General features: G+C 44.0%; 1 protein-coding gene across 1 annotated transcript in view; it reads left to right on the top strand.

The window, feature by feature from the left end:
* The window catches only part of PRKG1 (protein kinase, cGMP-dependent, type I), a 517290-nt gene that overhangs the window by 332742 nt on the left and 160086 nt on the right, over positions 1–24462 (top strand). The window contains exon 6 of the mRNA XM_009881637.1: positions 22845–22908. Within this exon, the coding sequence (XP_009879939.1) occupies positions 22845–22908 (64 nt within the window). The remainder of the gene's footprint in view (positions 1–22844; positions 22909–24462) is intronic.

The following is a 24462-nucleotide window of genomic DNA, read 5'->3' as shown; positions in this document are numbered from 1 at the left end:
ATGATGCATGTCACCAGAGAGGTGGAGTGGATCTCTGTCCTTGAGAGTAGGACATGTTGAAGTATGTGTTTGTTTGAGGATGCTGTTGTGGAAGGATCTCAGGAGGAATCTCATGGGCCGGTATGGGATTTGTTGGTGTTTTGGCGTTACGGTTGGACAACTGGTACTAGGCAGAGTGGAATTAAATGCAATCTGGCAGCAGGTGGATAGCTGTGAAATAGCTTACAGCAGGAGCTGGTTCAAGATGAGGGGAAAAGCCTACCCTACCACCATGCCCAGCTACAGGGGAGAGTGGTGGCAGAAGATGGACATAGAATCATAGAATGGTTTAGGTTGGAAGGCACCTTGAAGATCATCCAGTTCCAACCCCCTGCCCTGGGCAGGGCCACCTCCCACCAGCCCAGGTTGCTCCAAGCCCCGTCCAACCTGGCCTTGAACACCTCCAGGGATGGGGCAGCCACAGCTTCTCTGGGCAATCTGCGTCAGGGGCTCACCACACTCGCAGGAAAAAATTTCTTCCTGATACTTGATCTAAATCTCCCCTCTTCCAGTTTGAAGCCATTCCCTATTGTCCTATTCCTACATGCCCTTGTAAAAGTCCCTCTCCAGCTCTCCTGTCGTCCCCCTTCAGATACTGGAAGACAGCTATAAGGTCTCCCTGGAGCCTTCTCTTCTCAAGGCTGAACAACCCCAACTCTTTCAGCCTGTCCTCATAGGAGAGGGGCTCCAGCCCTTGGATCATCTTCGTGGCCTCCTCTGGACCTGCTCCAACAGGTCCATGTCCTTCTTATGTTGGAGACTCCAGAGCTGGATGCAGTACTCCAGGTGGGGTCTCACAAGGGCGGAGTAGAGGGGCAGAGTCACCTCCCTCACCCTGCTGGCCATGCTGCTTTTCATGCAGCCCAGGATGTGGTTGGCATTCTGGGCCGTGAGCATGCATTGCCAGCTCATGTTGAGTTTTCATCAACCAACACCCCTAGGTCCTTCCCCTCAGGGCTGCTCTCCAGCCGTGCTCTCTAACCTGGATTTGTGCTTGGGATTGCCCTGACCCACTTACAGGACCTTGCAACTTGGCCGTGGTGTACTGATGACTCAGCCAGTGTTGGGTAGACATTTGGAATAAAAAAATGCCACATTCTTAACAGGAATTGTAACCATCACCTTTGTTTTGCTTTCTAGTAGTGTATAGTGGTTTGGCATCACCTTGCTGCCTTGCTTTTTCAGTCCCTTTTTTTTTTCCCCTTGCAATAATGACCACTTCTAAATACCTTTGGCTTCAAAGTAGGGGCACGTTTTTCCTATGGCTCCGCATTTCAAATAAAGTTAAAAAATGTAAACTGCACTTTCATAATTGACTGCTAAAAAAATGTAGCTGTGACTTTTGCAGTCAATAGCCTTGATGGGGAAAAAAAAAACCCACAACAAATGGGGGGTTGTATGTGCCTGACTAGTTAAAAACCTGATCTTTTTATTTCAAGTTTAGATATTTATCAAGGCAAAATGCCACAGTGAGAAGTAATACTGCACATGATGACCACCACGTATAGGAAAAATAGGTCAGGCAGGATCAGCTTCATTTCCATGGCAACTGCTTAATCCCTAGTGGGAAAGGCCAACTTGAGCCTAAGTGCTGTTTCTTTACATTAGTTTCGTTGCTGGGTCTTAAACGAACTTATTTTTACAATGATCTCATGGGCGTCGAAATCACATAACCTTCCTAATAGGCTCTGTGTAGTTCAACATCGTACTTTAGTCTCTTTTATACATTTCTGGACACTCAAGGGTGTGGTTTGCCAACGCACGAGCTTTCAGCCGAGAGGTGTATGGGGATTTCCTCCTCCTGGCCACGGTGACACCGCTGCAGCTTTGTGGGAATCTTGAGCTGTAGCTGTTTGTGGCCATCCTGACTTAAGGATTGTGAGGTTTGTAGGGTGGGTTTTTTTCCTATTTAGAGCTCCAGGGAAACGTTGATGCACTCGTGGAGGTCACAGTGGCAACAAGGCTTACATATACTTGAGTTTTATCCTTTTATTTATCATGTCTAGCACTGAACGGACGTGATCAAATTCCTAAAACGATCGCGGTGTGTGCAAGAAAGCTGTCTGAGGCTTCAAAGGCTGTATTTAGCTGCTGCGGGACAAAATTTCGCTTTACTCCTGGAACTTGCAGAGTGGTTTTGATGAAGCTACCGGGACGACCTTGGTGTGCGACTTCCGCGCGCTTTGCCTGAGTGAAACATGGAGTAATTTTATTATCAGGCTTGTAACGGTAGTTTGACAAATTCAAGTTGCCACTAATAGATTCTGCTACAGTGGTGAGTCCTCAGCATCGAGACACTGACAGGAAAGTTGTGATCAGGGAAGGAAGTGAAAACAGGAGTAAAAATTCAGAAGTTAGAGGACAAATGGTAAATATTTAACTTCCAGGAGAAGAGAAGGCTCCGGGGAAATCTTATTGCGGCCTTCCAGTCCCTAAAGGGGGCCTACAGGAGAGCTGGGGAAGGACTTTTTACTAGGTCACGTAGTGACAGGACCAGCAGGAATGGCTATCAACTGGAAGAGGGCAGGTTTAGATTAAACATTAGGAAGAAGTTTTTCACTTTGAGGGTTGTAAGGCACCGGCACAGGTTGCCCAGAGAGGTTGTTGAGGCCCCATCCCTGGAGGTGTTCAAGGCCAGGTTGGACGGGGCCTTGGGCAACCTGGACTGGTGGGAGGTGTCCCTGCCCATGGCAGGGGGGTTGGAACTGGATGATCTTCAAGGTCCTTTCCAACCTAAACCATTCTATGATTCTATGAACTTTATGACTGCGTTTCTGTTGACTGTGTCCGTTCTAGCTGTCCCATGGTCCCTGAATTTGTGCCCACACTTACACTGTACCCAAACCCTCGAAGTTGGGCCTCAGGTTTGAGCGGCGATAGAAGATAGAAGATGACAACAAGGTTTGGTTTGAAACATTCGAGCGGGACTTACAACATCAGCGAGTAGTTAGCAGGGCATTAACTTGGAGTCCACTTTTTTATGAAGGATTCGTTGAAGTTTAAATTTGCGGTGAAGCTGTTTAGTATTTAGTAAGCGGTTTTGCAGCGCTAAGACCCAGCATTTTGCACGAGGCTGATGCAAACAGCCTCTGTCGTTGCTGCCTTCTCCTGGCACCGGTTTTAATAGTACCTAGTAACGTGGTGTTGGCTAAAAGCAAAGGATGGTTTAGAAACACAGATGGAAAACGGATTGCCTGGTGTGAAAGATGTGCGGTCTCAATCAGAGCATCGGATGTTAAATTCTCATGTCTGGGGAAGAGGGGAAAACTTGGGATAACTGGAGTTACACCCTGTAGAGTAATGTGGTGCTTAGGTGGTGCCGGTTCTTTTAAGAAATAAATGGTCGCGGGGCAGGAGGAATATCAGCAGTACTTTTGTCTGTCAGCCACGACCTTCCTCTAATGAGGTCAGTAAAAAAGACCTCGGCAAAAGTCGAAGAAAGGTGTTATTTCTTCCCATTAGCTAATTGGCCTTTTTTTTTTTTTTTTTTTGTAAATCGGAAAGATCCAATACAGATTCACATGTGGAGATATTTTGATAACTGTTACTTAAGTACATTCAGACGGATTATGAAGAAGCGGTTTTTCTCTCGGCTGGAAGAGGCTGGCTGCTACTTTCGAAGAGAATCACAGTGAAAAAAAAAACCCCAACCACCCATATGGTTTTGTAAGCAAACTTGCATATCAAAGGCTTTAGTCTTCATTTCATCTTTCCTTATGGATGGCTGACAATTATCACGTTGCCCAGCTAACCCAGCTCTGGATGAGAAACGGACTGATGGAAAAATGGAAATTGATGTGCCACTTATCCCTGAAATATTTTTTAATTTTTTTTTTCAGGGCCACTTAGTAAACCTTTGAGAAAAAAGTATTTCAGCAAGAACAAAGATTTCTTTAAGAGTCCGATTAGCTGTCACTTCAGTTAACTCTTAATAAACACAAAACCCTTCAGATATACACGTTTGAATAAAGATCACGTAATCGTGTTGGGCTGATGGGAAATCCTTTGGGGATTAATACGTGTCGAAGTCTGTGTTTGTTCAAGCGAAAACGAAATAGCATGCGCTGGCTCTTAGGAGCTTTGAAATAAAATGAGTTATTACTTCCTCTGCAAATTGGAACCATGCATATGGGAGCATGAAACGCGTGAATTGGTCTAGGTCCTTCTGCAGGGGCGATTTTAATCGTCGTGAGTAATCTGGACGAAGCCGTTGCTGACTGCAAAGAAACCGCGTTGCTGAATACAGAACATCTGTATGGAGATGAAGAATAGGGCCGGGGTCTTTGAATTCCTCTTGTTGCCAAGACATAACTCGGGAGCGAGTTTTGTACACAATTAAAGGCCAAATTAAGGAAAGAACTGGGCATGCTTCCAAACGAATAGCTCATTAACCTCCAGCCCTCCTTTGGGCTGTCTGCGAGGAAGCGTGCAGTGAGGCCGCCCTTTGATACTCTTTTGGCAAGGAATAGCACGTCTAATTTTGGCCTTGACATTACAAAAAGATGCTGTAGCTTCCGCCGGAGCCGCGTAAAGCATGCCGCGTTGGAGGTGAAGCCTCGGCATAGAAAAAGCTGCTAGATTGCTGTTTGGGTGCAATTAGAGGTGTGAGTGAAATATTGTGATAATATTGCGTTATATTCATGGGATAATAACAATGATTCATAAGGAGAAGAGATCCTTTCTGTATTTAGACTGCATCTCTGCAAAATGTTCAGGATGAAGGTTGCTTACATGTGTTATACTCGTGCAATCCGTTTGGGTTTATCCGCTTTCATATCCCAGATATTGCAATACCATACTTATTTTTCTTGCATGCCTACAGCTTGGGGAGGTCATCAGTAGCTAATTCGGCAGGTAAAAGAACAACATTGGCTTTAACTAATACTTGAAATAAATCTGAAGAAAGTGGCTCAGGGAGCTTTTACCCTTTCTTTGCTCGCTGGCAGATTCTGCTCCTCTTCTTGATACCCAAATGCACCCCATGACTATGGACAGACCTAGGAGCAAAGGGAGTTAAGCCAGATATTTCCTGAATTAATTCTTTCTGTCATTGAGCTTAACTTTCTCTGCTTTTAGTTATTTAGTACCTCTTAATTCGTTATCGCTGTGCTGCGATAGCAAGGGATTTCTGAGTTTCACCCAACAGGCTGAGTGAGAGCAGTGTGAGATTATCATCGTGGTCTGGACACGGGTGGTAGAGCATGATGGATGGTGGTGGCTCATAAAGCTTGTCCTGCTACCTGGCCAGCCACTGGGGATATTTTCTATATCTCTTTGTGATTTACATCGTTCCAAATGTTGCATGTCCTCTGCGTGCTTCCCTCTCTCTGTCCTGTAACTTGGAACAAGATGAGAAATAGGAAGAAAGGTGATGGGTTTTTTTTCCTCTTTTTAAATAACCCACGGAATGAAATTGGACATTAATCTTCAAAGGCAAGAAAAAATGTTTGCAATGTCTTTTGGCATGAATCAACAGCCTTTCCAAGGAAGGAACTCACTCCAAGGGGAATGCTTTGAAGGTAGTGCTCATGCCTTTGCTGTTGTTTCAGCCCAAGTCCACACTATTCTGACTCTTTGGCGTATTTTTCAGTTTGTGATGGTCAAACGAAGTTCATTCAGATGAACAGTGCAGCATACAGGCGTGTGAAGTCTGCAGTCTTGGGTGGAGACTACATCACCGATGTACAAAAATGGTTGAAGGAGTATGGGGGAGTTGAGAAGTCAAGCAGAGAAGACAGCCGTGGACTCTGAAGTGCCAGAAGTATTCATAGTTGCAAGAGAAGCACCGTGTTGGTGCTGGTTTGAACACTGCGGTCCATGGTTACGGCGGTGGTGTATTGTGATAAAGTGAGAACAGGAAGGTTGTTTGTATGTTCAAATCTGAAGATGCTTTTCCAACAGGGAAACACATGGAATAGGGCGAGTTCTTGGTTTTATTGTGGTGTGCTGGAAGGTTAGAAAAGGCCCCGTGTTTGCCATTCTCCAACCACATCTTCATTCATCTCTCTGAATAGAGTATGTGTTTTTTACCTGGTAATTGTTGTGTTTTGTATTAGCAAAGTACAAGAAAGATTAAGTACAAAGGCTTTAATGTGATTAGAAATAGCTGTTTAGATGTGTATCTCATTTATTATTTGTAATTGTCTTGAGACTTGGCAATCTGCCTTATACATACAAATAGTCGTTTCCCTTCCAAATGGCGTAACAAGCTGAAGTATGAAGATATAGAAAGTATTGATCTAAAGATAGGCAAGTATAATTAGGAGAAAAGAAATTGTTACAGAAAGTGGCCATTGGCGTTGACGACAGTAGATCGTGTTCAGAAGCTTTTGTTTAGTGTGGTATCCTGCCGGGTCATATGAACTCATTTGATCACTAAATTCCCACAGATTATAGGTTTGGTAAACTGATTAGTTTGTCCTCCTCTCCCTTAATTCACGGTATCTCTCTTCCTGTCGCACTACGTGTGAAAATATACTCTTAAGTGACGTGAGCCAATTTGCTGATGAATTGCTCATATTACTTATGGGCGGCAGGCTGGGGGTGCCTGCGGTAGGGGGATTTTGGTTAACGAGCTGACCAGAAAAAAAGGAAAGGCTTTTAATGAACTACGTTTTCCTCTTGATTGAACTGAAAGTGTTAAATTCATGTTGATTTGAAGAAAACAAAGAATCTGGCTCCTATTTGGGAGTTTGAAGTGAAGCGAAACTGAGGGTGAGTGTAGGAGCTTTCGACAAACCGGACAGAAAGGGAGGTCTGCTCTTCCTTCGATCTGTTTTGAGCCAAAAAATACCGACTTGTATCTGATAGTGCAAGATCCAAATCTCTTCTCATTCTTGGGCTGACCTAAACCTGCTCCTCTGGATAATGCCCTAACCATGGTGGCGTCCGACATTTGAATCTCTACCAGTGAAGAGACCCCAAGTGAAGAGACTCTCCAAAAGAAGCTCAGATGGTAGCCCAATGTTTGACCTTGGTCTCAGGAGACTCTCTCTTCCGCGAGATGTTTTTTTTGGCTGGACAAGCGAAGCATTTTTCCATGCCAGACAGAGCGGTTTCCCCAGGAAAGGCTGAGAACAGCCTTCTGGCACATTCAGTGTTCCCATGGTGTGAGGATTCTCCTGAGATCTTCCAAGCAAAACCATATGGCAAACTCTGGTAGCACGTAAGAATAGTTTTTGAATGGCCAAAACCGCACCACTCCGTTTTAATAAATACTGTATTTGGAGAAGCAAGTGTTCTTGGCTTTCCTCAGCAATTGTTAATGAGTTTTAATTAAAATGATGGTTTGGGTTTGAAATTATGGCGTTTGTTTGTTGCATGTACTTTGAGGATCTGGGGAGAAGGTTCCCGCTCTGAGGGCTTTTTCTCCTGTTTAGAAGGTACCAGCTGCACCTTGATGCCGATATTTAAAAGATAAATCCCCTATTAATGTAGATTTTGGTCAGAAAATAATTGCTCGGAGGGAGTAGGTGACGGTACAGAGCAGTATCAAGCAGGGGATACAAACCGCCTCCAGCAAATCTGCCTGCTGCTGGAGCGTGAACTGAGATACTCTGCTAGGTTAAATAATTTCAAACTATTGTATTGAAATAACTCTACAAAGTGTCTTAGGAATAACAAGCTAGCAGCACCGCAACAACACGGAGTGTAGAAAATTCTCAATACTAAATTCCTGGAGGCGTTTGCATTTGAATGAGGGCAAGCAGAGGAGGAGAACTCATCAGCCCGTGGGCGCTGCGCGGTGGCGCCCGTGCCGGGTTCTCAGCAAGGCTCCCAAAAACACGACGGGGTGGGAAGGAGCAGGGGCTTGGCCCCGGGGGCTGCGGGAACCCGCATCGCTCCGTTGGGACACGGGGAAAAAACGGGGCCGTATGTCATACTTCGCGCTTACAAAAAAATAACCCCACTGAGCAAAAGATGGATTTTAATTTCTGCTTGTAGACCCAATTTGAAGAAGTCTTCTGGGAATCTTGAGAGGCGTTAATGACTCACAATGTGTTTAATTACCTGTTAATTTTACTTTGTGCTGAGCAGGCAAAAAAACAAGAGCCGAGCGGACAGCCCTGAAAGGCTTATTGCTTCTTTGGCTAAGACAGATAAAAATTAAACAGGGAAAACAAAAGCACTGTGATAGAACAGGCAGTTGCTTGAGACTGGCTCAGTTCAAGAAAAATAGTTGGGTTTTTTGAATGTGACTTCCGCGGCCTGTCCACGGAGGCGGGAATCTTTTGGGGATTTGAATATAAATTCAGATTTGAAAAAAAAACAACCTAAAGAGAGTGATAGGAATGTAGAAGGTGCACATGAGCAGCATTTCAGAAGGGAAAAGACAAATGACAGCAGCTCCCTTGGCCCGGTTTCGCGGAGACAGCCCTCCACAGCAAACCCAGGGATGAGTTTCTGAACCTTAAAATAAGTGTTGAAGTTCTGTTGTGAGTGGGAATAGATTTAAAATGCTAATAGTCTCCCCTTTGGCGCTACGTGTTCATCAGAAAAGTAGTCACATAGATTATTTGACTGCCTGGATAGGATCACCGAACACAAAGTGGTTATTTTGGGGGGATTTGTTTTCAGGGAACTAATTCTAATTTCACGCAGGATCCACGTACTTGTTAATAATGGTACACATCATGTTTTTGAAGCAACCTAAAGTGGACTTAGTCAAGTTACTAATGGGAGCTTTTTTTCTTCGGCGACTTTAGAAAAGTTCAATAAATATTGCCATTTCAGCACAGACCTATTTAATGGTTTTTATGTCCAGTCAGAGACCGGTCTCGTTTTCCTGTACCTAGTACATTTGCACATCGTAATGATCATTTTATGCATTTGTCCTCTACTTGCATGGGATGAATTTTTAATGTTCAGGCAGAAGGTGACATTTTTATTGCCTTTATGAGCATCAGAAATGCATTTAAAATTCAATTATATACTGTCTCTGGAAATATCACACAAGCGATTTGCCAATAAATACAGCTCATAGATTCCCAAAAACTAAGGATGGTAATCACCAGAGTGACTTAAACTGTGGGAATCGAGCAGCATATTACTTGTGACTTCAGAAAATACAAGGTAATGCGTATGAGGAAGAAGAATTTAAACTTCATATAGACACTGATAAATCAGCTTAATTATTTCTGGAAAAAGACGAAAAGAGTTCTTACAGCTCAATGAAGACAAACTCACTGTGTGCCGCGGCAGTTCACAGCGCAACCGGAAATACGTGTTTTAAAGCGGAGAGAAAATAGAAAGGGCATTAAGTACAATGAAAATATCTCCCGGAACGTGCTTGCAGGAATTATGCTGTGGAATTGAACTACAGGTGAAAAGAAATCAGGCTTAGGTTAAAGTGGCCTCAGAGGGATAGTAAAAAATCCTTAACTTCCTAATAATTCTGAAAATCACAGCCGGCCTGCGGTGAATTAGTATTCTGTTAAGCTGCTAACGAGGAAGCTAAGGGGACCAGCTGCCCGAAGTACACTACAAATCAATAAGATACTGATTTTAATGAGAAAATCCAAACTGTTAGATATGCAAAACTTTAATGATAACTTTTCAGAGTAAATTGGAATACGCCTGTGCACAAACACATGCGTCCATATACACAGGATTTGTAATGCTTTGCGCTAGGGTGGAAAGATAAAAGGTGTTATTTAAAAAAAAAATCAATTTGGCTTGATACTCGAAACAACTAAATAAAGTGTCAGCCCTTATCTGGAGTAGGGAAATACAGCAGAAGTCAGCATTTTCTTTCGGAGCATAGAATAACAGAGTAGTAGACGTTTGAAGGGCCCCCGTGGTCATCTGCTCCAAACTCCTCTTCAAAACAGGAGGGGAGGCTGAGCTAATCAGACCAACATAGAGAGGTCTGGAGAGAGAAGATGTTCTGTCCACCACGGCCTCTACTCCGCTGCAGTTGTAGGGAAGGGAGGAGCTCAGCATCTCCTGGATCCTCTGTTGGAGGACACCAGGGTTGCAGTCCATGACTGGATTTGCAGATGCAGGCTAAGGGGATTTAACCTTCCAAATGGCATCAGAAACCCAGGAAGTTTTGTTCCTCTTTGTTTTCAGATGACAAGTTAAACTCCTGTTCAATGAATTTCCACCCTTGATAAGCAAACTGTTCTCAGTGCTGTCTTCACGCGGTCCTGGACAACTGAAAAGTGACTGTCCCTAATCCACTAAGGTCCATTACAACCTCCATGGACACGTGCCACTGAACTGTTGTTAAAGAAAGGAAAAACTAGGCCTTTATTAGAAAATATTCAACCTTGTCTTATAGGTTCCCAAATGAAGACGGCTCTGTCCCAGATAATGCTGTTCTAGTACTCGCCTTATTGCTAGGAACTGGGAAACGAGATAAAAATCTCAGTTTATCCAGTGTCTAATTCCACCAGACTTTGCTTTCTTCCACCTCTAAGATGGTCTTCATCACCTGATCTTTCTCCCACGTGGATAAAAATTACTCTGAATCCATATCGAATGATAAATTTCGTTATTTCAACAAATGTTAACGGAGCTTTTTTCGAGGAGGTTGTTGGGGAGGACGTGGCTACCGTGTTTTAAGTCAATGCTTGCGTGCCTGCTCCGATGCTGCGGCTGTCGCCTGCATGCCTATTCCAAAAAATGAGTTATTGAATAATTGGACTATTAAAGGGCATTTTGTTAGACGTTAATCACCTGAGAGGAGTAAATTGCCTCATCTGCAAACTTGAGGAATGATCATGAATAAAATAGAAATGACAGAGATGGGTTTATGGGAAGTGCTTTCAACAGCCGTTGCTCACTTCTTTTAACTGTGTTTTCCTAGCTGTCAGTGAGTCAGATTTTAATCTAAAGTGTTTCCTTCTAAGCGTATATAGCGGCATTTTTAATCAAGATGCCATGTGGCCTTGAATAAATCAACGTATAGTAAATAACCACATTTGCCTTTGTAAGCCAGAGCCGCAGTTCTATCATGACAACCTTCTAGCTATGAAAAAAAAAAAAAAGCTGACTGGCATAAATTATATTTTAAAAATAATTTTTGATGGGGTGCTAGATTGGCTGTTTCATGAGGACAGGCTCTGATCATCACCAGGCTCGCCGGGTGCTACCATGGGCAAAACAGGGTGGCGCGGCGCATCCCAGGTTACAGGACTCAGCACCAAAAATGATTATGCCAACTTTGTACCTTTTAGATCCACCTCCCCTGTCCTTTATCCTTCACTGACATACCTGTGGGCTGATTTCAAAGGCAGGTTTCTGTTCTGCTTGCTTCATGTCTGCAACAGAAGTCCCAAAATTGTGTCCTGCCTTCCCTGCATATTATTTTTCTATCTAAATGTCAACCATGTTGACTCTTGGAGTACCCACTAAAAATTCCCAGGCACTCAAGTTTCAATATCGTCTGTATCCCTCTTTTGAAACATGACAAGTGGAGAAGGTTTAGAGGTTCAACCATGGGTGAATGATCCTTGAGTAGCAATGATCTCAGTCCCCGGTCAGCTCAGAAGGATTGACGTAGCAGCGTGTCTGCGGAGATTTGTTCTTGGGATACAGAGGCATTTGTGTAACATGCTGATCTTTTGTAATCTGTTGATTAGTAATTAATTAAACAAATTGCTAGAAGTTAGTGAAGCTTTCATATTGCAGCGGAAAAAATAATGGAAAAATACAACGTGCTGCGTAGAGCAAAGTTAAACATCTGTTGCCGTTCAAGTGGGGACAGATCCAACACATGTTGGCTCCAACACAAAGTTTCCTGAGAGTTTCCCCCCCTCGGCACGAGAGTGGTCATTACATGGATCAACCAACTCATGGCCAGTGGGTCTCGCTGCTTACTGCCTGCCAAAAAAGTTTCCCCCGTTCTCCAAACCACTTTGTATCTGGAGTGCATTGGGGATCACATCGCACGTAGCAGCAGGTACGTCCCCGTGGTTGGATCTGTGCTCGCACTGATGCTCATCCACACCTGAGATGCTCCACTTGGAGGGTTGTGTGGGTTGGGCGCCGTGCTCCCAACGGGGACTTTGGGATGAGTCTGGGCGTAGGGTTGCACTTGGTCTTAACAGAGACGTCTTCTAATCAAGAATCTGGGAGGTGGTTTTAGGGTCGCAGCCCCTAGACGGGCTGTTCTTTGAGCAAATGCAGAGGAAGCGATAAGCAAAGATTGTTTGACAGCAACTGAACAGTTGTATTGAATAATTGAAATTGTCTTCCTAGCACGGTTTTTTGGGGGTTGGGCTTGGGTTTTTTCTTACCCATTATATTGCTTGCTTGCCTGTTGGTAATATTCCCAAGATTATGTTTTCCTAAACAATTGAATTTTCAAACCTTATTTCAAATCTGTCAAGCTTATTTGATTATTTCTCCAATACGATCCAAGCCACTTGAAAATCCTCAACATTTAATTCATTTTCAGCTGCATTCTATTTTCAGCACCAAAAAAAAAAAAAAATAAAGCTATGGAGACTTACAGTGCATAGCAAATTCTGGATTCCCCAGATTGAAGGGTTTTGCTGAGGGGAGAAGAAAATCAACAGCATTGTAAACTCAAAGGTTAAATCATTCTTCTCTTTGCTTTAATTCAGTAAGAGGACTGAGGCTTATCCTGGAGAAAAAGAGGGGTACCAGTTACGGATTTAGAGGCATTTTAAAGGTATTTGGTATGCTGAGCCGCCTAAAACATGCAGCATTACACTTTTCAAGTAGATCCAAACTCAACTTAGGCAAAGGTCCCTGTAACATCTATAAAAAGGCATTCAGAGAAAACAGAGCTCTTCTATAAAAAGACAAAGAGCAACAGCAGCAGCATTCCCAAGAGTATGAATAAAAGCCATTAGAAAAAAAAGAATTAAGAGGAGCCGCCATCTGTGAGCCTTCAGAGCTTCGCAAAGGATAAATGTCCTGAATTACACCCCCGAATCAATACCGTGTGTGCCGTCCTTTCCACTGCGAGCAGAAAACAAGCACGCTGCCGAGAGAATGACTTTGCTTAAAATAGGAAGGGATTTGTTGGCTGTGTATTTTTGCCCCAGGTAAATCTCGAAGTCAGTGTTCCTCTTCTGTCTCCAACTGAGTCGTAATTATTCAACACTGCCCTGCGGCTGTGCAGGTTAGAAATTAGGAGGAAGAGGGGTTTTTAACCATCAATGTGTTGGGTTACAACCACTGAATTAGGCTGGTTAGGATGTCCTGGGTGTCTTGCACTACTGGATGGTGTTACCTGGGGGTTGTACCAACACTACTCGACTGTAGGAAGGTCTCAAATGCGTCTATCAAACACTTTGAGATGAATTTACATGGGCCCACTCTCATAATGTCATGCAAACATGGTTGTCCTAGGTTTCCACCGTGAAGAAGAACAAACTGTTCTGGACTCTGGTGTCTTTTCGTAGTTTATTTCTCTTTGGAGGAGGTAACTGAATCAATACCTGGAAGACTATTCTCGGTGATGATCTGCTGATCAAAAGTGCTTTTGGTTGGACTTGTCCCTCAGTAAATCATCTCAGATATATCGATCCAGAGTGAGGAGCTCAAGATTGCCCCCGAAGCCAGTTCTGCTGCTTTTCACTGTCTCTGGCAATTGGTGCCGCTGCCAACCATGGGGTCACCCCCTGCCAACTCACTACATGGCAGTGTGTCGGACAGGATTTTCATATTTTTTTTATCCTATATTAGTCATTTGTTACAGTGCAAAAAGTTTTCTGACTCTTCTTGTAGTAATTAACAATAACAAATAAATAAGACATTTAGATATTTTAACATATTGCTTTGTGAATCATGTAGATTTGGTCAGCGTCTGTGTCGGGGAGTAATTTTTCTTTGGAAGTTCACTATTGGGGACCCAATTTTCAGGTCCCTTTGGTTTGCTGGGCACTGAAAGAAGTTGCCCAGGAGAACGTGAAATGCTCGTGATTGAGATGACCTTAAAAACCTTTACGGCTTATTCTTCTTTTGTGTGTATGTAATTAGGAAGACAGAAAATGATGGTAATCTTTTTAATACCTTCATTTAATGGTGACGGTTAAAAGGAGGGAGGCGGGAAGCAGCGTTACGACAGCAGCGAACATTGCAAAACAAGGTCCGTGCTTTGGAAATAGTATTGGCAGTGTCTTCGTGAAAAAGATATTATTATGACAATTTGCTGTCAAGTGCAGTAGGCATCCGTTAGAGACAAAATGCCTGGCTTCAATTGGTTTTGAAGATGTTGTAAATACCCAATTTGGAGGAATGGGACAAAACGCACCGTGCATGCAAATGCGGCTTGTCACTTCTTTAAAGCCTACCGTGTCTCCAAAATATTGATCAGTGTTTAAGGATCTCTTTTGAGACACAGCATGAGAGTCAGTCACAAACGTCTTTCATTTTCTAGGCACGATATTAGCATCTCGTGTGAGATAATGGTTTTCGTTTGACTTTATTCCCGTGCTGCGGCGATGCATTTGTAGTTCCAGGTGAGATGCAGAAGCAGAAATTGGGCTTGGTGCACCCGCTCCGGGATTGTCCACGGGTGTTGAAAGGTGAAGGTTCATTTCCCAGAAAATCTCATGGAGAATGGGGAGAGAAACACCTTGACAGTAAACTGTTTTGAAGAGGTAATAATTACATTGCAAGCCAAGGCCAATTTTATTTTGGCTGTATTGCGAATGCAGGGTCATAGAAACAAAACACGCGGGACACAGGGGTGTGAGGCTTCTTGCAACAGCCATTATTTTTAATAACCTATATAACAATGTCAGAAAAGACGGGTGAGTTGGAAGGTACAGAAGCTTTCCTTTAGGACTCTAGGTATAATTTGATTGGCGAATATGAAGCATACCAACAGCTACAGCAGAAAAAAAGTCCCGTAACAATCTTGTGCTGGCACGAGAGCAGCGCTGCTGGGCGGCGTGAATCCTCTGCCTTGAGACGAGTAACCAAATCTGTCCCTGCTTGAAGTTTAGTCATGCTTCCAAAGTAGTTGCTGCTGTTGAGCATCTGTAGCTTTTTGGGAGCAATTGTCCTTTTCAAGATGAATAATGTTGAGTGAATGCATGTGAAATGGGTGAAGGGGTTTACATACCTGCTAATTTCTCTCCTTCCCTCTCATCGTGACAGCAACGATTTAATTTCTTCTTCAAATTGTACAATGTCCCCAGTGACTGCCAAATGAGATGCGGTGGGAGGGCTGTCTCTGATAATGAACCCCTGTCAGGGAATGACAGGCATTGACAGAAGCGAGGGGAAATAATACTCCTGAGTACCTGAGCAGCCTATTGAACATAAACAGAGCCTGGACCGAAATAAAGTGTTCAGCCACATCTTTTTCCGACCGTTTCGCATGCCCCATGTGCGTTCCCTGCAGGGAAATCAGAGTTTTGGCCTCATGGTGTCAACAGACCACTTCATCCGTTAGCATCCTTATTATCCTTTGATCACGAGAGGAAAAAAATGCAACCCTTCGCCCCTCCTTGACTTCAGTTTTTTGCTCACAAGGAAAAAAATCAGTTTGTTCGCTTTCTGCATCTCTGTTGTTTTCGTATGTGTAGTACCTCTTGGTATACCTCCTGGTATACGTCTCCCAGATGTCCGGGAGAAAAAAATTACCTACAAACCCCTTTCCGGAGTTTATTTACCAGAATAAGGTATTGTCTTGTGTGTGGCAGAGCTTTCAAACTGCCGCTCTAACATTTTCTCTCCTCTCCCAGATTAACAATTGCAAATGATTGTAGTGCTTTTGTGGCTTTAGCGCAGCAGACAAGTCATCTGCGGCACCCGCGGAGCAAATCTATCCTCTCTTCTGAAGAGTTGCTTTGTGTGAGCTGCTTTCCAGGCCAGACGTAAGTGTAATTAATGCCAGCGTGAGGGCCTGTTGCTCTCTATCTCCTTTTCTCCTTTTCTCTAATATTCTTAATGCTAAGTGAAACACGCAGGAAACGGCTTCAGGAAAACGAGCCTCGTCTCACCAATTACATTTGTAACAGGAGAAGGATTGAGTTTCTGGAGGACTAAATACACCTTTTCTGAACTTATTTTCTGCCGCTTCTGTTGCGGTGGGTACTACCTATGAAAAAAACCCAACAGTTTCCCCTCCAAACAATACCTGTTAATCTGATGGACAAGAGGAATTGCGTTTGGATGCAACAGTTTGCAACACAAAATGAATATACAACTCTCTGGCTCTTGCACAGAGGCATCCAGCAGCTGTGTTGGCCACAGGCGCTACTTGCAGTTGTTCTCATCGTTCAAAAGAGACTCTCTGTCCTACCACCTCCTCAAAAATTTTGGCGTTTTCTCCCCAGCGAGCTGATAACACAGTCCGGTCGCTGAGTGATCTCAGCGCTCTGGCATTGTCAGGCACTTCCGACACCCCATAATCCCCGTGGCATCTCCCAGCACCAAGGGAGATGGTTTTGCTGATGATCTGAGACACAGCGTGTGACTCGCTTACCAGGGGGAGATGTATTTTTGAAGTACTGGAATGAAATCCCACGCATGGGTTGATGCAAAACGTAGAGCCGGGCCTTGCCTTGCGCTTCTGCTCTCTGTCTTCCTTGCTTGGATTAGGATTTATTCCATAATCAGCATTATTTTTTTTTTTGCTCTGTATGGCTGTATTAATCTACATGACAGGGACAGCAGCTGTCCCCTAAAATATACATGTGGCATAGGAGCAATAGAGATTTTTTATTTTTTCCTTCTGAAACTCTCTTCTACAAGATCCCACTTTAACAGATACCAACCAGATCTCAGGACATACATCATCACGGGAAAGGTGGGACTATGTGGGATTCTCTGGTACAACACGTCCCAGTTTAAGGCGGCAGAGAAGACAAGGTGAAAGATTGCAGAGTAAAGTTTTGTAAACTTTCACGAATAAGGCTGGAAAAACATTCCTTAGTTCTTTTTTTCAAGGCCGTGATTCCGATGGAGCCAGCAGTCCCTAACTGACACAACTTGACAGCCAGTGGGTGGCTGCCTATATGTAGCATTTCCAGCTTGAGTTGCTCAGAACATCAGGTTTTGTGAGTATCCTGAATCAATCCTCAGCTTCCGCTAGGTAAAATTTAACCCCAGTTCTCTCGGAGCTCTCCACTGCAGGTGCATCCGGAATGTGGTAAGCAGGGATGTTCGCGTTTTTCAACCTTCATTCCAGTTGGGTGCAAAAAAAAAAAAAGAAGAGTTTCAGGGAATGCAGACAGACTTCATTTCGTTTTACTGATCTGTTTTGATTTTTAAACTATGCTTACCCATCTGGCCCAAGGCAGAGAACAGCGGCAACAAGTGCATTTGTTACGCTGCCAGCCAATAATAAAAGATAAAGGGTTTGTTTCCGAGTTAACCCACGAGGACTGTCTGCTGCCGACTGCAAAGCCGGATGAACGCTTTCAATGAACACCCTTCAAAAGTTTAGGGGAATGCATCTTGAAATGCATTTAGACGGTGAATCACTGCTTTTGTGTTGGGCTGAAGAAAGAAGACGGCCAAGGCCCCGGTGAAGTTTTCATATGTGTCAGAAGATAAATGTCCTGTTGGAGTGCTGGCATCTCTGCCACTGAGGATTTTTTTAGGGTAAAATCAACCCCTTGGGTTGCAGCCAGGATTATTTGGCTGGTTTAGTACAAGAGTAATCCCATGGGATCAATCAAAAGGATGAATCAACGCGTCGCTTATGAGGGATGTCACTTCTACCTAAAAGTTGAGAGCAGCTCGGTGACTGCAGATCACCAGGGATGACGCTTGACCTTTCATGCCTCCTTCAGGTTGGGCACGTCTTTGCTTTTGTGACAGGACGGAGCTTCAACGTGGACATTTTGGCGCAGCTGTTTTCCTCTATTTTGGCAGCCTCTGTTCGATGCGTTGAGCCTCTCTGTGAAAATGTGCAGCTTTCGGAGCCAACCGGAATGGCTGCTCTGCTGTTTCTGCAGACGGCGAACGATTCCCCACGGCGCCCTCACTGGATATGGGGACTGTCATCCCCTACAAAATAGCCCGTAGCCAAACAGCCTGGAGTATAGCCAGCAAAATGTCACCTCGCCTCACCAGTGTGAGCAGCTCTTCCACCAGTGCAGCTTCTTCTCCTTGTCATGCTCGAAGGAGACTCTAACAAGGCTTGGGGCAGGGAGGCTGGAGAATGTTGGAGGTTGCACCTCATGCTGTAACCTGCAATGGCAGTCACAGATCTTTTGTGATAAAGCGTTGTGGTGTTGATGGGTTGATTAAAAAAAAAAAAGAAATAAATGGGTTTATTGGGATTTGCAGTTAAAACATGATTTCCTTAAGCTAGGGATGTGGTTTGCCTTGTGGGGTGGCCTGGATCTTCATGTGGGTCTTGGACTGTAGTTTGGCAAAGGGGGCCTATAAAATCACATAATCCCAGACTGGTGAGGGTCGGAAGGGGCCTCTGGAGCTCCCCCAGTCCGCCCACCGCCAGAGCAGGGGCACCTCCAGCAGTGGCACAGGACGGCGTCCAGGCGGGTTTGGGATGGCTCCAGAGGGGGAGACTCCCCCACCTCTCTGGGCAGCCTGTGCCACTGCTCTGCCACCCTCACAGGAGAGAAGTTCCTCCTCAGGTTTAGATGGAACTTCCTGTGGTCAAGTTTGTGCCTGCTCTGGCTTGTCCCATCACTGGGCACCACTGGAAACAGACTGTTCCCATCCCCCTGGCACCCTCCCTTGGAGGATTTATCAGCATTGATAAGATCCCCCCTCAGTCTTCTCTTCTCCAGACTAAAAAGACCCCAGTCCCTCAGCCTTTCAAAATAGGCATAAATAGTTTGGTAGGCATATTTTTTAACACCCATATCACCGTAAATAACTTTGAGGAGCAAGGGGGGGCTGCAAGTGAGTAGAACATCAGTTGGGAAAGCAACTCTTTTCCATATCTAGCTTTGTTCTGTAACCTTATCACATATAGATGGGGGTTTTTTGACTAATCAGTGTTAGAGGTGTCAGGTGGTGTAGTGCTGATCACCGTTCAGCTGTTTGCTTCATGGGGGAAGCTGTAGCAGAGCTGGAGCCTCTTCTGCAATCGAGTGCTTTAGCAGTTTCTCTCAAAATATGCTTAAAGGATTAGAAAGCCCTGCTCATCTTCTCCCTGGCTCAGGAGCGATCAAGGCATTCTCTCAGGACGAACAAGATGGGGTTTTGATTCCCACCTTAGCATGGGTGTGTTGGAGCGCGCATCTTTCCCTTTCGAGGCAACTTCTCAATAGCATATTCAGTGCAGGTGGAGAAATTGCTTCTCGTTATATGGAATGAGAAGCAGCTGGAGAAAGTCCACAAGAGGACTGGGCAACCAGCGTTGTAGGAAACAGCTCACTGGGAGAGTGAGCTGCTAGCGCTTGGTTTATAGTTGTCGTAGTTCCTGTGCACAGTGGGAGATGGTTGTGGAGAAAAGTGGAATGAAGTCCTTCATGTGCGCACTGCAGGTAGGGAGAAGACTTGTGAGTTTTAAACTTTGTGGAGATACTTCAACATGAGATACTGGAATTTTTTTTTTTTTTGTAGCTGTAGGAATGGTTATTATGTAGAGTAGATGACGTGGATGTTTTAAAGCCTTTGTTATTGGTGGGTTTTAAGAAGCAGTTGGAGAAGAGCTTGTTGGGAAAGCCTGGATTTATTTGATCCTGCTCTGTTGGGCACAGAGAAAGTCATTTCTTGATGAGATGGAGCTGCATTTGCTGTGATTTCATCTATCATAGGTAATGAATACATCCAAACTCAAGTGCCGAATGTTCTCTTCTGTATGTTTTCAGACCTCTTCACAAATCTCACAAAACTGTAGAAAATGGAATATGATTGTTCTTGCCTCTTGCTGTGCTGCAACGTGTTCAGATTTCCTTTGAGTCCTCTGCTCCTGTTTGTCTTCCTTGCATGTGTTTTCCCACTTGCAGCTTTGCTGTTTTCCTCTAAGCTCTCCCTTTACAGCTCAGGCTCCGTTTTCCTTTGACTGCAAATACCCACGTGGCAATAATCTCCAAAACAGGGATTTTTCTATGCAGAACTCTAACTACAGGCGGATTTTTGGAGGCAAGCAAGAATCTCGGTTATTAATCTGTTTTAATGTTGTCATGGAGAGGGTGGGGGGATCTATTTTTATTGAGAATCAAGCCAAGCGTTCGATACTGTCTTACACACTTGAGCGTGTTTGCAAATCTTGTTCTTCTATCGGTCTTATCAGCAGCTCTGTTGGCCTGAATTGGTGATGTCTTTTTAACAGCCCAATAAATGCTCTCTCTGCTATTTTATAAAGGCATTTGTTCAGTACAGGTTTTTTGGGTACCGAAGGGATGGGCAGTCATGTAAGACCTCTTCTTATGAGACTCAAATATAATTTAGCCGCATTGTCACTTTTCGCTGTTTAGACGGACGCTGGCCCATCATAAACCATGATAAATCTGGGATATTAATTGTGTAATTCTGTGATGCGATGTAGCTGGAGTTTGTTTTGTCAACAAGTTAGTTTTCTCATTATGTGCTCTATTGCTGTGTTAAAGTTGCGAGCATTTCTCTTAGGAAATTTTCTTTGTTTACTTAATATCCTAAGTTTTCAATAGTAAGATTTATAATTCAGAGCTCGTATGCTGTTTCCTTGTTTCTCACATGTTTGGTCTGTAATAGATGTCTTCTGCTCCCCTCCCTTGGATTGCGCAGACATAATTATCTGTAAAAAATATGCTGTGATGCATTCTCCCCTGATTGGGGAGTGTAATGGTGCAACCACAGTAAAATTTGTCCAGATGTCTGGGAGTATTATCATCTTCCATCAGTTTATTCCTCATTTGGGAATGCTAGAGTTGGTATAATGAACTTTCATTTTATACTCAGGCCCAGACATTGTGTAATTCCTTTTTGGTTGTTTCTGTTTGCGCTTGTTACGTTGTGGGCTCATGTGTTTCCAGTGAAAAAGAGTGCTTCCTAAGGAGGGGGAAAAAAAAAAGATGTTATTGAGAACATGAGCAATTGTATTTTTCTGCACTTGGCCAGTTCTATCATTTAATACGTTCTGCTGAAGTTATTTACATTTTTTTGAACAAATAATGAAGGCTTCCAAACTTCCTAATTCCACTGCAGCATAGCATATGTTTAAGTTAATAAAAGCAAATCCTGCTTTAATTGTGCTCAAATGAAGTTCACCTGGGGCTTGATGCTTGGCCCCAGGCAACTACTGGGTTTTGCTCTTGAGCCCTCTGCGGGGTCTTCAGACCTCCCATTGCTTTTGTGGGTGGGGTTCCTCCGGGCGCAGAAGGAGCCACCAAACTGTCCATCCAGAAGGTGTTCAGGGCTCGCGATATGTAGGTGTGGTGATTACCCCAAAGGCACATGCCAGGACTCCGCTCTCCAGAGTTCAGGATTCCAAAAAACATGTTATGAGTTTTGGTTTGGGTTTTTTTAGCTCCTCGTAACGTGGAGAATAACTTTTGTGTAGTTATGTGATCCAAAGTAAGAAGTGAAACCCGGTGTGAAAGGAAAAACCTGATTTATTTGGGGTTATGTTCACCTCTCTGTGGGGAAGTCCTCCCAACAGCCCTTTCCCTCAGCGCTCTGTGCCTGATCATCAACGTTCCTGAAATCAGAGCAATGCGTTGGGGGTCTCAGGTTAATATTAGGAGCATAGAACTGCGTTTAGACCCTGTAATGGACTGTGATAAAGCAACTTGTGAGCGAGCTGATCTCGGGAATAGCCTCGGTAGAGCTCCGTCGGCTCAGAGCTCGCCTTGCACTAATATCGCATGTAGATGCGTTGCTAATCAGTCTACTGATGACAGGTGCTTTTAATTAAAGCAGGTACAACCCTGCTTTCCTGCCTCTGGAACGTACATCGTGTCTATGTGTTTCATTTAGCATCACTTGGGAATATTGATGAACATCAGGTTTTTATGGAAAAGAGAGAATGAGAGACCGCGGTATTGCAGAACCGCAGACCGATTGAGATTGGTGGGGACCTCTGGAGGTCATCTGGTGCAATCCCTCTTCTCAAGCAGGGCCACCTAGAGCTGGTTGCCAAGGGCCATGTCCAGATGGCTTTTGAGTATCTCCGAGGAGGGAGACTCCACAACCTTGCTGGGCAGCCTGTTAAGGTAGTGGAGGTACAGCTTCAAGGTCAGGGTACTTGCAGGAGATTTGGACACCCAACTGCACATCCCTCATCCTGCCCCAGACTGGATTACATCTCAGTCCTGTGGACCGTGGGCTCTTTATTGCTGCATTGCCCTCTTACCTTGACCGGCAGGTCCAGCCTGGCCTACGAGACCTTTGCTGAGGGAGATGTTTCCAAACAAGAGGAGAAGGTGCCTTTTTGACAAAACCAAACAAAATAACTTGGATGTAAAGCTCCCAGTGAAGTTTCCGATACTTCTAGCAGTCCTTCAGTGCTGGTTTGTTGCTGACCCCGTACCCTTCGCAGCTTCGTGCTCTGCATTTTTCATGTCTCTGCGTGGCTTCAGTCCATCTTTTATCTGTTGCTGCTTGGAGTTGATCTTTTCTGCCCTTTTTATTTATTTACTTACTTCTGGTGGGATGGAAGCAGGCTGGGGGAAAAAAATTGCGGAGTCATACGTGTGACTGAGCACTCAATCCTTAATTGAGTCTTAGCTGATTACCAGCTTTACGAGTGGTTCTCCAGATGTTTACCGCAAGTGGTCTCCCATCATCACGAAATACATCTCGGCTGCTAGAAGGAGATAGGTTTCCATTATATGTGCTGCTTTTCTGGTGAATGCTTGTTCGGGCCCAGACGATGAGGGCAAAATATCTCTGGAAGATAGATGTGAGAAATGCAGTTCGATTTATGACCTGTATAGAGGGATCCATTAATCGAGGTTTCTCTTGTATTGCAGCGTTCCCACATTCCAGAGCCTTCCTGAGGAGATACTTAGTAAGCTTGCAGATGTCCTTGAGGAGGTAAGTGCTTTTAATTTTGAGAGCTAATGAGTTCAGGGTCTGGGAGCCTTCTGGTGGCAATATCCAGGCTCCTGTTTCCGAATGAAGAGCTTCACAATTTCGCTCCCATTTACGGTTGACTGTTCCAGCACGTCAAGACGGCGGGAGGAGCTGTGTGAAAAATGAATCTAGTTTTGAACAGGGCTTAGGTATTTTTAATTGGATTTCTGCGCAACTGGAGAGTGAAACAATCGTTTCCTGCAGCGTGCGGAAGGAAAACCGCCTCCTCCATTCCCTGTTTCAGTGGTGGCAAAGGGGGAATGTGAAAAGATCATCTCCTTTCAAATTTGGTGGGATGCTTTTTTTTTTTTTTTTACAGGGCAGTGGCATGCCCTGAAAGAGGTGTTGTGGGAAAGCTGCTCCCGTAAGAGTTAAGAGCGAAGAGGGGTGATGGATTATTACACGTTGAGATATTTGATGGTCCGGATGGAGTTGTGCTTCACTTAACTGTAGCTAGTATCTCATTAGCATCAGGTTTTTAATAAGTCTTTATTAAAAAAATAATAAAAACCAAACCAGAAACAACCCCCCCAACAACACACAAAACTCCACAACCAACCAAACACCAACCCCACCCCACCCCCAAAAAAAAAACCCAAACTCCCAACCTTTCCCTGTAAATGAAAGTGTAAAACAGACAAAATATTTGCCTTGCATTGCAGGCAGTCTGTCCGCATGGTTTATTCACCTAACGCTCTTTTCTGGGCCTGCAGAATGGCATGTGATTAAATATTACAGAAACTGTTAATAAAACATTTCAAGACACAGCCCTGTATGATTTAACTGCAGGAAATCATTCCGTACAACAGTATTTTATTTCGTTCCTCGTTGGTTTTTCTCATATGTGCCTTGCCATGATGAGCAACCCTAATAACTACATTTATAGAAAAATGTTCATGTGTACCACCTCTGCCATCGATTTTTTTTATTTTTTTTTTTAAGAAACAGCATTGCTGACATTTAAGTTGATTTATTTATTTTTTTTTCTCCAGAGCATTGATAGGACATTGTTATTTCTTTGCCTTTTTATTTAGTATACGGATAAATTCTGTAATCCAAACAAATCAGCTGTTTGTCATACAGAATAATTGCATATTCATAGATAAGCTTTATTTCCTTTACTGCTGGAGAAGTGTTCTGATTTAGAGAAAAGAGGCATATTAACTCGATATGCTAGGAATTAAATTTCCCTATCTCAAAACCGCATGCCTATCCAGAAACAGATAGTTTATTTGCTTGCATCGTGTAACCAGCGTTAAGCTCCTTATCAAGAGTTAAAGAAAAGAATAAAGTCAATAAAACTTTTCCAGGGATGCTTAAATTTTCATGGCGGGGGAAAAAAAACAATGTATAATGAACATCAGTGAAGAAATGAAGCACAGAAGCAGCACCTGTGGGGATAACTCTGTACCCTTAGGGTGGGTGCTATGGCAAGGGAGGCTGGTCTCCCAGTCTGTACTGGGATACGACTTCCAATTTCCTACTTGAAATCACCCTTGTTATTCCCTCTGGGTT

Source organism: Charadrius vociferus, unplaced genomic scaffold, assembly GCF_000708025.1.
Source record: "Charadrius vociferus isolate BGI_N301 unplaced genomic scaffold, ASM70802v2 scaffold390, whole genome shotgun sequence".
NCBI classification, from domain to species: Eukaryota; Metazoa; Chordata; class Aves; order Charadriiformes; family Charadriidae; genus Charadrius; species Charadrius vociferus.
Note: the sequence above shows the minus strand (reverse complement) of the source record. Positions and strands in the feature narration are given on the sequence as shown.